Consider the following 11,680-nt stretch of genomic DNA (forward strand, 5'->3'; position numbering starts at 1 on the left):
CGATTTTACGTTTTTGGCGGAAAACAGGATTTTACGTTTTTGGCGGGGAAAAATGATTTTACGGTTTCGGTGGGAAAACGTGATTTTTGCGGTTTTGGTGGAAAAACGTGATTTTGCGGTTTTGGCGGGAAAACACGATTTTGCGGGTTTGACGGGAAAACATTTTTTTGCGGTTTTGGCGGGAAACGAAATTTTACAGTTTTGGCGGGAAAACGTTTTTTAACGTTTTAGCGGGAAAATGGAATTTTACGGTTTTATCGGAAAATTTTGATTTTGCAGTTTTAGCGGAAAATTTAATTTTTTATTTTTTAAAAAAATAATTGGAAAATAAGATTTAAGTCTATTTGTTTTTATCTAAAAAATACATTTAAATAATCAATTAAAATAATTAGGGTATTTTTGTCATTTGTTAATTTTGACTGAATCATGTCCATCCAAATGATCCAATTAAGTTCAGCCAAATGAGTTTCAAAATTTAGCATAAATTTTCAAACTCATCCAAATAATTCATTTGGATGTATCATCTGAATGAACCGTTTTTTGTACTAAACGAACATCAAAACTCATCTCCATCCAAATGATCCATCTGACTGATGAACGAGCCTAAATTCATTGTCAAATTTGAAAATACATTACAATAATTATGATTGCAGTGCGGCGGATCCACGTAGAGCAATAGGGGCAGATGCCACGGGAAATTTTTTCAATTTTGATGCAAATGTTAAACAATTTCGTTTATATTCCTTAATATTTGCAGTTTTGACCCTCTAATTTTAGAACAATTTTAGTATTGCCTCACCCCTCTCCCCCGCCCTATAAATTGAATGTTGGATTTCGGATTTAATGTCCAGCACTAGAAATCTGTATACACGGATTGAGCATTCACAAAAAGAGAAACTATGATGAGGAGAGAAAAAAAAATAAGCTTCGACAATGTCAGTTTTGATTAAACTTTTTACGTTATAAAATTGATTAAAGTTTTTTTTTTCTAGTTACAACACGAATACACTAAGAAGCTATAATTGTTCAATTTATAGATGATTTTGTACAAAAATCTCATAATATAATAACATTACCTTTATAAAAAAACTATGAAAGGATACATGTTAATCCATCTTTTTGTACAAAAATAAATTCAAAAAATTCAAGAAGAATTCTGGCCAGTTTCTTAAAATATGGATAAAGACAACAAAATAAAGCTATCACTTACTTCAACATAACATCAACTTCATAACATAACATGCAAAATTTTCAACATAACATCATCACAATACTTTATTGACCATCTACTTACCGCGCGCCTAACAATTTTTTAAATATTGGAAGTAGTGGTCAGTTTTATGTATGCAAGTACTGCTAATAATCACTTACTATATACAAGGGGTACTATTGTTACTTTTATTTTCTTCGTCAACTGACTTTTATTAAAAAAAGACTATGAAAGGATACATGTTGAGATTATGAACGCCTGCAGAAAAACAAAATAGCCAAAAGAGCGAAGCAACGCCTAAGAGAAGGGAATCACATGAAAGATATTAGACAAAATACTTAAGAAAAAAAGCTCAATATGGTAAGCATAGAGACTCCAACTTTGCTTCTCCAAATAACATGTAACGTCGGATAGCTTTTCCGCGACGGTTGTGCGTGTAATTATCATTTTTTAGTTACCGAGTAGACTTCGCCGGAGTTTATCGCAATCGACGAGATAAGCGAAGCCAAAAGCGAGATTCATTAGCGTAGCCTCGTGAAGCTCCTCATTAAACGTCGCAGTCGCGTCCGTCGAGAAAAAAACCCTAAAACCCTTAATAAACGCTTCACGCGCCGTTGTCTCACAGCACAAGTTCGTCATCACTCCGATCACGATCACCTCCTTTACTCCGATCTTTTCCAGGTTTTCCTGGAGGCGGGTTTTGTTAAACGCACTGTACGTGTTCTTCTCCACCATCTCGTCTGGTCCGGTTACTTGGCCTTGTATCTCCTGGATGATTTCAGAATCGGTGGTTCCGTCAAGGATTACATCGCCGTTACACCACTCGCCGAGCATGCCGTGGTCGGTCGGGGATTTGTGGTTGTGACGCGTAAAGAATACGGGGACTGAGGCGCGTCGGCAGATGTCGATGGTGGTGAGAACGTTGTTGAGGATGGGTTTGGCCATGGAGGAGAAGTGATTCTGCATGTCGATAACGAGAAGAGCTGCGATTTTAGAGTTTGGATCTCGCTTTCGTGTCTCGTACTTTCTCGTTGATGAGGAAGCCATTTTTGGTGGTGTGAAGATGAAGTTCTTGATCGGTGGAGATATATATACTGGGAACGGAAACGTATGCTTTTCTTGGCGTATGTTGGTTATACCGACATAATTCAATAAACATATATTTGTTCTTTGTTGTATTTCATTTTATTATATAAATTTTAGTTTTTCAGGTTGATAATTCACATGAAGCAATTTTGTCTTTTCCATATTACTATATTTTTAGTATCACTAATTTTTTGAAACAATGTTATCTTCACCATATTATTATATCTCTAGTGTCAGGAATTTTACATGAGGAAATAGTGTAGTACTTACCGTTGTGGGATAAAGGCATTCGCTTAAAGCCACCAAAAATTGGAGAACTTAAAAAGCTAGAATTTTTTAATAAGGCTTATTATAGGTTTCATTAGTTTGAAATATATGTGTTTGAGTTATTTGTCTATTGAAGCCCATTTCCTTATTATTGTTATCATTGTTTTCTATTTGTATGAAAATTTCTGCACATTAATAACATTTATGAGTTTGGTGAATGATTTTACAGGAAGAAAGAAAAAAAATATATACTTTAGAATTTCTCTATTTTTGGTTTGTATTGAGACACTATCATGTACGCTTGAAACAATATTGTTATTATTTAATTTTCATTGTAATGCATGAGCACGGTTACATGAGTGTGAAATATGTCAATATTCTCGATTAGAGATTTGGGCACATGTTAAAAAAAAATATATAAAACAAAATTATGCAATAAATTTACAAACCTAAAAATAAAAATATATAATTAATTGTTATGAATAATAGATATTATATAGATGTTTATTAAAGATCTATAAGATATTCTAAAACTTTTTAAATTATTTGATTTTCAAACTGAACCCTAGTATATATTTTTCATATATATATCGTCTTTTTATTCATGAATAATATATAAAACCAATTTCTAAATCTAATTGATTTACTTATCAAGCACGAAACCCTAGCCAACCAAGTTAACAGAAAACTTGGTCCTCGTCCGTCTCCGATCTCATCGTTTTTCTTTTTCTTCCACGTCGAGGTAAGTTACCTCACATCTATAAACATTCGATTCATCGTACTTTAATAGTCGTGTTTAAATATCTCATCATATGACTTGTCTGGATCATACTTATTTAACGTTTGAATATCATTATGCGTTATTGATTCATCAGAGTTTCATATAATATTTTGTTTCATTGCTAAAAGCATCTAAGTCATGCTGTGTTACTTAATTCTATAATAAAGAAACAATATTACTTTACACGTTTGATTCATATAGTCTTATTATATTTTGGGGTCATATATAGATCGAGTGACACACAAACGTCTAGAATAATAAACTGTTATTTAATTCATCATTTATAATTATATATACATTTGCATAATTGGGTTTCTGTTATATACCCATACTTCAATATAAAAAACTCGTTTGATGCATATAATTAATTAATATACTTTGTTATTGATGGGAACTTATCGAGTTCAAGTTATGGATCTAATATTTATACTACTTTATAATTAAATTTGTTAAATTTTCTGTTTTGAAAACATTAAATTTATACTTCGACAAATGTTTTAATAATTATTTAATTTACCTTTTTTATTTAATATAATCGATTGAATTTTATCACTATTTTGAATTTTCGATTAGAGTTATTTGGTTTAATTAGATTGATTAATATATTGTTCAATATGACGATATGTTTATTAGTCAATACATTATTAGTTTTTTAATAAGTCAAATATATCCAGCTTTTACCACCGCATGACTATTAGATTTATAAGTGACAAAATATATCTTCTCTGCATCATCGTTTGATTATTTAATCTATCTTCTCTGCATTATTGTTTGATTATTTAATTGTCATGTAACCAAATCATACACTGTCACGTAAATTATTAAATTGTTTTATTGTCACGTAACCCGAATCATATACTTTATTATGACTTAGTTTCATTAATGGTTTGATTCATATATTTGTTATAATAAATTTAGGCTGGTTAGTTATTTATACTAAAATAACGATTTCTAAAATACGGTCTTATGATTGTTGTTTTAATTTATGCTTTTTGTAGTTAAATGTATGTTGATGTTATTTTAAGTACCGATAATTACTTTTGTTTAAGCATATGTATTATCCCTATGTATTATATTGATTTATTGCATTAGAATATTCTAACATTTTTTACATTTATTGGTTCCCAAATTGAATCCTAATATGTATCTCCTATATACATCTTCTTCTTACTTATAATAATACCCAAGAACAATTCTTAAAACTAATTGTTCCACAACATTAATTACTTTTTTCTTAAGTGTATAAGAAAGAATAATAATTTACTAATCATAATTAAAAAATCACCCACTACCAAAAAATTAATTAAAAATACTAATATTATTTTTTGATAAAGAAATATTAAAAGTTAAAAAAAAATATATTATAAGTTTAAGTATAATTATAAAGGAACAATAATACTATTATCTAAAGTCGGTTGTCACGACATGAGTCAATTATTTCAATACAATCAATTTTTGTTGCCATATGAAATTATTTAATATAATTTTTGTCTTTTGTTTTCGTTTTTTCTTCTTATTAGAATTATGTTATAGTTTAAATTAAAGTTGGTGATTAAATTACAGTATTAAGCTAAGAAAAAAAAAATCTAATTCAATTTTTTTTTTTTTTTTTTAATTCAATTTTGTTTTACTCATTTCCTAAAGATTATCTTTATTTACAAGAAGTCTTTGAAAATCACATGGATTCCAGTTGTCCCAGAATTAATAATTCTGCCTGTGTCTCCTCAAGTTACACGCACATGCTCATTTTTTTGCTTCAAGTTGCAAAATGCAAAATATCTATTTAACTATATGTTATTCTTCTCTTTACTTTTTCTTTTTCTTTTTTTGTCGTCAAGATTGCATTAAGAAACCCAAAGGACATTACAGAGATACAAGGAGGGCCGTTAAAGATCAATACTTTTTTAAATCTTTTTGTTTGTACTGGTTCAAACTTATTTTAAGGGTTTGGGAATCGAAATTAGTCAGCATTTTTTTGTTATCGTTTAGATAACTTTGTTTTTCTAAGAAAAAAAAAAGAAAGATAAAAATGGATAGATATAAAAAATAATGTATACAAATAAATATGATCAATTTGGGATTGGCACAATTAAGTCAATGGTTTTGTGAAAACAGACATATCATAATTTATGTACTTATATTTTTATTGTTTGACGTTTTCATCTTTCACAGCTTTCCAAATTTTTATTGTATTTCTTTTTTCTTTTCCGATTCAATTATTACAGAAACGTTGACAACGTAATCTCATTATTAATTTTCATCATTTTCTGTGTAAATGTCCGATCAAACCGTAAAGAGACGAGTTGGTGAGACCGAGAAGCAAGCGAATGTGGTAGAGTCCCGGTGAAGAGATGACGCGACCTTCAACTCCAATCGCAGATCACGTTGGGTCTTATCGAAGTAAAGATAAATTTTGTCTCTAGTTTGTTAGATTTGATTTCTGGGTAGATCTAAGCTTGATTCAAACGAATTTGAGAGAGGTAATCATATTTTCTAGTTTGGTAGATTCGAGCTTGATTTGAACGATTCCGAGTGTTGTGTACTCTTTAAATTGGTAGATTCAAGTTTGATTTCAACAATTCTGGGTGTTGCAACGAATTTGATAGAAAATTTGGTAATTTAAAGGCAGGTGAAGTTTTCGATTCTCTAGCCCTTTGATGGAGATGGGCTGTAAACGTCGGAGATGGAGAATGAAGGGCTAATCTCCTCAATTGATTTGATCATTTTTTTGAGTGATATCCTTGGGTTTCCTATAAATTATCTTCTTAGGGTTTAGTATTGTTCCATCAAAAAAAAATTAATTGATTATTTGAGTTCATCATAACCAACGTTTTGATGCCGTGAGTTGTCGGAGAAGAAGAGATGGAGAAGATGGCTTCTGATTGAGTGAAATTGCAAGGGTAATTTCGGCAGCCTAACTCACATAAGTACCTTTATCCATAAGCCCATTGTAAATGTGTCTAATTTCTAGTTTTTGGATTAGAAAGTGCCAATTCTCAAAAAGCCCCCAAATAAATACATAATTTTTTTTTTTTGCACCACTAAATATATAAATTTAATAAATTGAAATTGCGTAGATTTTTATAAAATAAAAGACATGAGCAAAAAATAAAAAGCTAATTAAAGAAAACTTGTTAACAACCGACAAACTAATTGCCACTGGTAAATTTAAAATCATACGTAGTATCTGTTAGGAACTGGTTTAAGTCCAAAATCTATTGAACCAAACCAAGCCCAAAGTAAATCAAGACGAGCCAAGTCCAAAGCAAATTAAGTCTATATTTGTTTATCTGTGAGGCCAGCAGAAGATAAAAGACGCACATGAAAATAAAGAAGGATAAAAACGTAAAGTCATTAGAGAAAATGTCCTAGCAAAACATTCTATAAATACGAAAATAGAAAGTATGAAAAGATATGCACGAATTCCGCTGACATAGGAAATGACACAAAAAGACACAAATACAAGATTCTACCTCGTCGTCTTTAGGAATCTACCTGTCCCCTTCATATCACTCCGCTTCGTCTCGTATACTTACTCTTGTTCGGTCATAGGCTCATTGATCAAGTGACGGATTTTTCATATTCCCTAAAGATCCATATCGTATTTGTGTGATTTGTACGTCAACACGGCCGCAGTTAAAAGTTGGCTAGAACTTCCATGACTCGGACCTACGTCTCTAATGTCGCGATGTAATCGGTCTTTTTATCTAAAATGTATATATACATGTTCACATTAGCGGTAGCTTGAACAAACAACAATTTATCCCTTCTCAAGTAGCATGTCATGTATCGTTCTTCCTACTTTTTATTGGAAAATAAATTTTGTATGAGACGTACGTTATGCAATATGCATGGACGTACTAGTGTCATGAATACTCGTAACCAGTCTAGACAGTAAAAAATGTAGGTGCAGTTATCAATTTTTTCTACGAAAATTTTACAACGGTATTATTGTTACTTACTTAATTACACTTAAAGCACCTCCATTAGTCATATTAATGGGTGTCTTTATTATTTTTATAATATAAATTAAAGATATTTGTGAAGAGAGAAAAGAATAGTGTCTCCAAAAATACACAAAGACATCTCTTAAAGACATTTTCTACCTACATGTCACCTTCTTATTGGTTTTAATACTTTTACAGTTTATCAATTAAAATTTTAATCTAACGACTAAAGACATTCCACTTTTATCACCAGATGCTCTTACACACACAATAAACACAAATAACAAAAGGTGTAGTCATCTTTTATTAACTACTGAGTAGACCTCGCCGGAGTCTATCGCAATCGACGAGATAAGCAAAGCCATACGCGAGATTCATTAGAGTAGCCTCGTGAAGCTCTTCATTAACCGTCGCAGTCGCGTCCGTCGAGAAAAAAACCCTAAACCCCTTTACAAACGCTTCACGCGCCGTCGTCTCACAGCATAGGTTCGTCATCACTCCGATAACGATCACCTCCTTCACTCCGATCTTGTCCAGCTTCTCCTGAAGGTGCGTGTTGTTAAACGCACTGTACGTGCTCTTCTCCACGATTTCGTCTGGTCCGGTGACCTGGCGATTGATTTCCGGGATGATTTCGGAATCAGTGGTTCCGTCGAGGATTAGATCGCCGTTCCACCACTCTCCGAGCATGCCGTGGTCGGTTGGGGATTTGTGGTTGTGGCGCGTGAAGAATACGGGGATTGAAGCGCGTCGGCAGATGTCGATGGTGGTGAGAGCGTTTTGGAGGATTGGTTCAGCCATAGAGTAGAAGTGATTCTGCATATCGATGACGAGAAGAGCTGCGATTTTAGGATTTGGCTCTCGCTTTCGTGTCTCGTACGTTCTCGATGATGAAGAAGCCATTTCTGGCGGTGAAGATGAATCTCTTGATCGGTGGAGATATATTTGGGAACGAAAGGATTTAGTCACTCACTTATTGGGCCAATATAAAATGGGCCTAGCCCACGTATGATGTAATCTTGACCTATGTTGGTTATACAGGTATAATTCAATGTGTATATTTGTTGTATAGTATAATGTTCTTTGTTACATTTGCAGGTGAACACGAGTACCTGCTCTAAAGAGGGATATGATGTACATATATATGATCTATGAATCTTATGTTTCTTTATCTTCTAGCTTGTGTTGAACAGCTTCCACAAGTTGGAGTAACATTGCTCCAATGAAGTACCATGTAACTCCTGCTAACAATATCTGCTGCCATGGACTGTTAACTATGGATAAAGCCAGCGAGCCGCCGATATGGTCGTTGAGCTCAGAGGCGGCTCTGTAACTTGCTTGGTACTGAACCAAGAATACTGCTACTATGGCTGTCCCAATTGGAAATTTCTTTATCCTGAACTGTCTTCTATTTTCTCTTCTACTAGTTGGTTTCTCTTCTGAAGGAAATGTCTTACGAGTCACTTGCGGATTCGAGCTAGCTTTGGAACCGTTGTTGTTTCCAGATGAGGGAAGAGCAGCGTTTGATGGACTCCAGTAATCTTCTCCAAGCAAGTAAGCTGATCCTTTCTCTTTGGTTCTTCCGCTTTGGTCTGCTTGTTTCATTGCTGCCACAACATCTTGAAGCTTTCTGATATCTGGATCAACAGCTTTCTTTCTTTTGGTAAAAGTTAGACTCATGTTTGATTCTGGACTCAATGGTTTCGTGTACGGTGATGATCTCCAGTATAGCCAATTGGAAATGGACCTAATCGCCTCTACTGCACTTATTTGTACTTCTCTCTGTGAAACATCCCAACAAAACTACTTAATATCTTACATGTAAGTGTATAACTTGACTATAGATAACTCACCTGGGAGGTCTCTTTTGTGGTTCTGCTCATAGCTTTAGCGTATCTTTCTTGGAACTTCTTGACATCAACAAATACATTGGAGACACGCTCACCAACCGTGTTTCCAACCCCGATCCTCACGTTGCCTCGTGGTTGCTTTGACATAAGGAACTCCAATGGAGCAAGGTCAGATCTCTCCACCATTCTGCACATCTCATAAAGTATCATACTTTTATGTATTTCTCTAGTTGTCTTGTCTCTATTGACTTCACATATAGAGAGGGAAATGAAACAAAACCATTACTACATCTACTAGTTAAGTGCTTACGAAATGCAGTCTACAGGGCAAGCTTCGATGGCTTCTTTGATTTTGGATTCAGGATCAGCCCATTGAGCAACAACCCTCGCTCTCCCGTAAGCAGTTTCAATAGCAAATGTTTTCTCTGCACACAAAGCACACTTCAAACACCCAACACACTTAACCTCGTCCACAAACGCAGCTCGTTGCTCTGTTTCTGGTCCACACCAAACCGAGTATATCGGTTTCCCTGTATAGCCTCTGAGTTCTTCTAGTTTTGCTTGCTCCTACAACAAGAAAGTTTCATTCATATTTACTTAGTGTGACCTTGACAGAGACTACAAGATCAAAGAAGCAATATAAGAATTATAACCTTGTCATAGGCTTGGCGCGAGATCGGATCAGAGAGAAGCTGGTAAGCCTCGTTAAGAATGATGGCCATATCATGACCGGGATCTCCTGCGATATCTGGATGACATCGTTTCTGCAACGCACGATAGGCTGATTTGATCTGAGACTTATCAGAACTTCGATCAATACCCAAGAGGTCATAAAGATCAAAGTCAGTGATAGACGATGATGATGAAGTTGCTCTACACTTGAACTTGAGTGGTGATCTAACGGTGATGAGCTTCTGAGATGTTGAACATGGCCATGTAGCAGTTGATGGAGGAAGAGTCGTCGGAGAAAAAATAGCCGGTGTCATATTTTCCCCTTCTCTGTTTTGGAAGGTGGATGAGTTTAGAGAGGGACAAGTTGTTGAAAATATCTCTATATGAAGCTATTTTTCCATCTCTCTTGGAAAGATATTTTATTTGGGACGAATAAAAGTTCCAAATTGAGTTATAGCTAAAATGAATAATATTTTATAAAAAATAAAATTTTTGAAAGCAGACAATAAAGTTGATTGGTGGCAATTAAAAGAGTTGTACTATTATGATATTATCCTTCTATACGAATGAAAGTTTAAGGCTGAGGATCATAGCGTAAAAAATATCATAATGAATTATCGAAATGTTGTTTTAATAAGAAAAACCAAAAAATAAAGTCTTACATATTTAGGTTACCTAATTTTTGGCTTTTGGTTTGGACTTTAAAAGATCCAGTCTACACTTGTTGTATCTTTCTTACAATCTTTTCTTTCATTTTCAGGTAAACCAAAAAAATTATAAAGAATCTTCCCACCCTAATCAGAAAAATAAATTATAATATCAATTTTCAAGAAATCAAACTTGTAAAATTTTTCTACTTAGGAGAGTATAATTTTGAGAAATTTGAGTTTTTAATCTACAAAAAAATTATAATTAAGTAACTAACCATCCCACAAAAAGATACTGATATTATTTGTATTTTCTGTAATAATGACAATGCTACCCTTTGCCTGAGATACAGGCTCTTTTTCTTCTTCTTCTTCTCTCTTTCCAAAAAACACTTTCTCATCAGCTGTTAACATTCCAACAGCTTTTTGGGTCCCAAAAATTACTATCTCCTTTTTGTAAAGCTTCGGATTCTGAAAACGTTCAATGGAGATGTATTGGCGACGGAATCAATACATTTAATTTTTGGAATTGACGTCTAGGGTTTGTGATTAAATTGAATTGGGGGTTTTGATTTACAAAGGTAAAATTTTGGATTTTTTTGGAGTTACATCAATTTCTAGTTAAGTGTGGCGAGTTCGTGTCTCCTTGTGCCCTCGATTGTGGAACCCAAATGGTGTACCCGGTGTTCTCTACTACCACTTCTTTCCTCTACCAAGAGACTATCTTGTGCTGTGCTACTCGTTATGTTGGTAGTGATGACAAACATATATTATTCTATTTTTCTATGGTTAAAGAATATTAAATTTTAGATTGAAATCTTTGGGTTCCCAATATATTATCCACTTAGGGTTTAGTATCCTTCCAACAAAAACATTTAATTGATTATAATGCTATATTAACGTAACATAAACTACTATCTCATCACCACTACCAACACTATTACTTTATATTTAAAACATTTTGCTCTATACTAAAATTAAAATTGATTTACAAATCAGTTATGAAAATAGTATAGAACAATATTTTATTTCTATACATCTTAAATAGTACAATATATTTTTTACTTACAAACACTATTTCTATTTTTAAAATTCAAATCCGATTTTAAAAATTCAAACTATTCTGTATGTAGAAAAAAACATATATTTTTCTCTACTAAATTTCAGAATTGAAATCTATTTTTTGGAAAAGATATATAGCAAACATATATAAATGGATA

At 33.2% G+C, this 11,680-nt stretch overlaps 3 protein-coding genes, 1 long non-coding RNA gene and 1 pseudogene across 7 annotated transcripts; 2 read left to right on the top strand and 3 right to left on the bottom strand.

Annotated features, from left to right (window-relative positions):
• Positions 1-1,200: 1,200 nt before the first annotated feature.
• On the bottom strand, positions 1,201-2,353 carry NIC3 (nicotinamidase 3). The gene has a single exon (NM_122228.3). The coding sequence runs from the start codon at positions 2,255-2,257 to the stop codon at positions 1,661-1,663; it is 597 nt and encodes a 198-aa protein (NP_197713.1). The 5' UTR covers positions 2,258-2,353; the 3' UTR covers positions 1,201-1,660.
• A 5,039-nt stretch (positions 2,354-7,392) lies between these two features.
• On the top strand, positions 7,393-8,491 carry AT5G03585. Its single transcript, NR_142695.1, has 2 exons — positions 7,393-8,332; positions 8,471-8,491. It is a non-coding gene; the product is annotated as an other RNA (long non-coding RNA).
• On the bottom strand, positions 7,451-8,204 carry NIC2 (nicotinamidase 2). The gene has a single exon (NM_122229.4): positions 7,475-8,204. The coding sequence runs from the start codon at positions 8,192-8,194 to the stop codon at positions 7,598-7,600; it is 597 nt and encodes a 198-aa protein (NP_197714.1). The 5' UTR covers positions 8,195-8,204; the 3' UTR covers positions 7,475-7,597.
• Positions 8,325-10,317, bottom strand: AT5G23240 (DNAJ heat shock N-terminal domain-containing protein). The gene is made up of 4 exons (NM_122230.4): positions 9,795-10,317; positions 9,452-9,708; positions 9,145-9,328; positions 8,325-9,073 (listed from the first exon to the last, which is right to left on the bottom strand). The coding sequence occupies exons 1-4, from the start codon at positions 10,125-10,127 to the stop codon at positions 8,450-8,452; spliced, it is 1,398 nt and encodes a 465-aa protein (NP_197715.1). The 5' UTR covers positions 10,128-10,317; the 3' UTR covers positions 8,325-8,449.
• On the top strand, positions 8,597-10,322 carry AT5G23235 (annotated as a pseudogene). Of its 3 annotated transcripts, none has more exons than one of them (2): positions 8,597-9,673; positions 9,757-10,322. The 3 variants fall into 3 exon arrangements; another variant differs by having other exon boundaries at positions 8,602-9,309; positions 9,468-10,322; another variant differs by having other exon boundaries at positions 8,602-10,322.
• Positions 10,323-11,680: the final 1,358 nt, after the last annotated feature.

The sequence above is a fragment of the Arabidopsis thaliana genome, chromosome 5 (assembly GCF_000001735.4).
Source record: "Arabidopsis thaliana chromosome 5, partial sequence".
Taxonomy (NCBI): Eukaryota; Viridiplantae; Streptophyta; class Magnoliopsida; order Brassicales; family Brassicaceae; genus Arabidopsis; species Arabidopsis thaliana.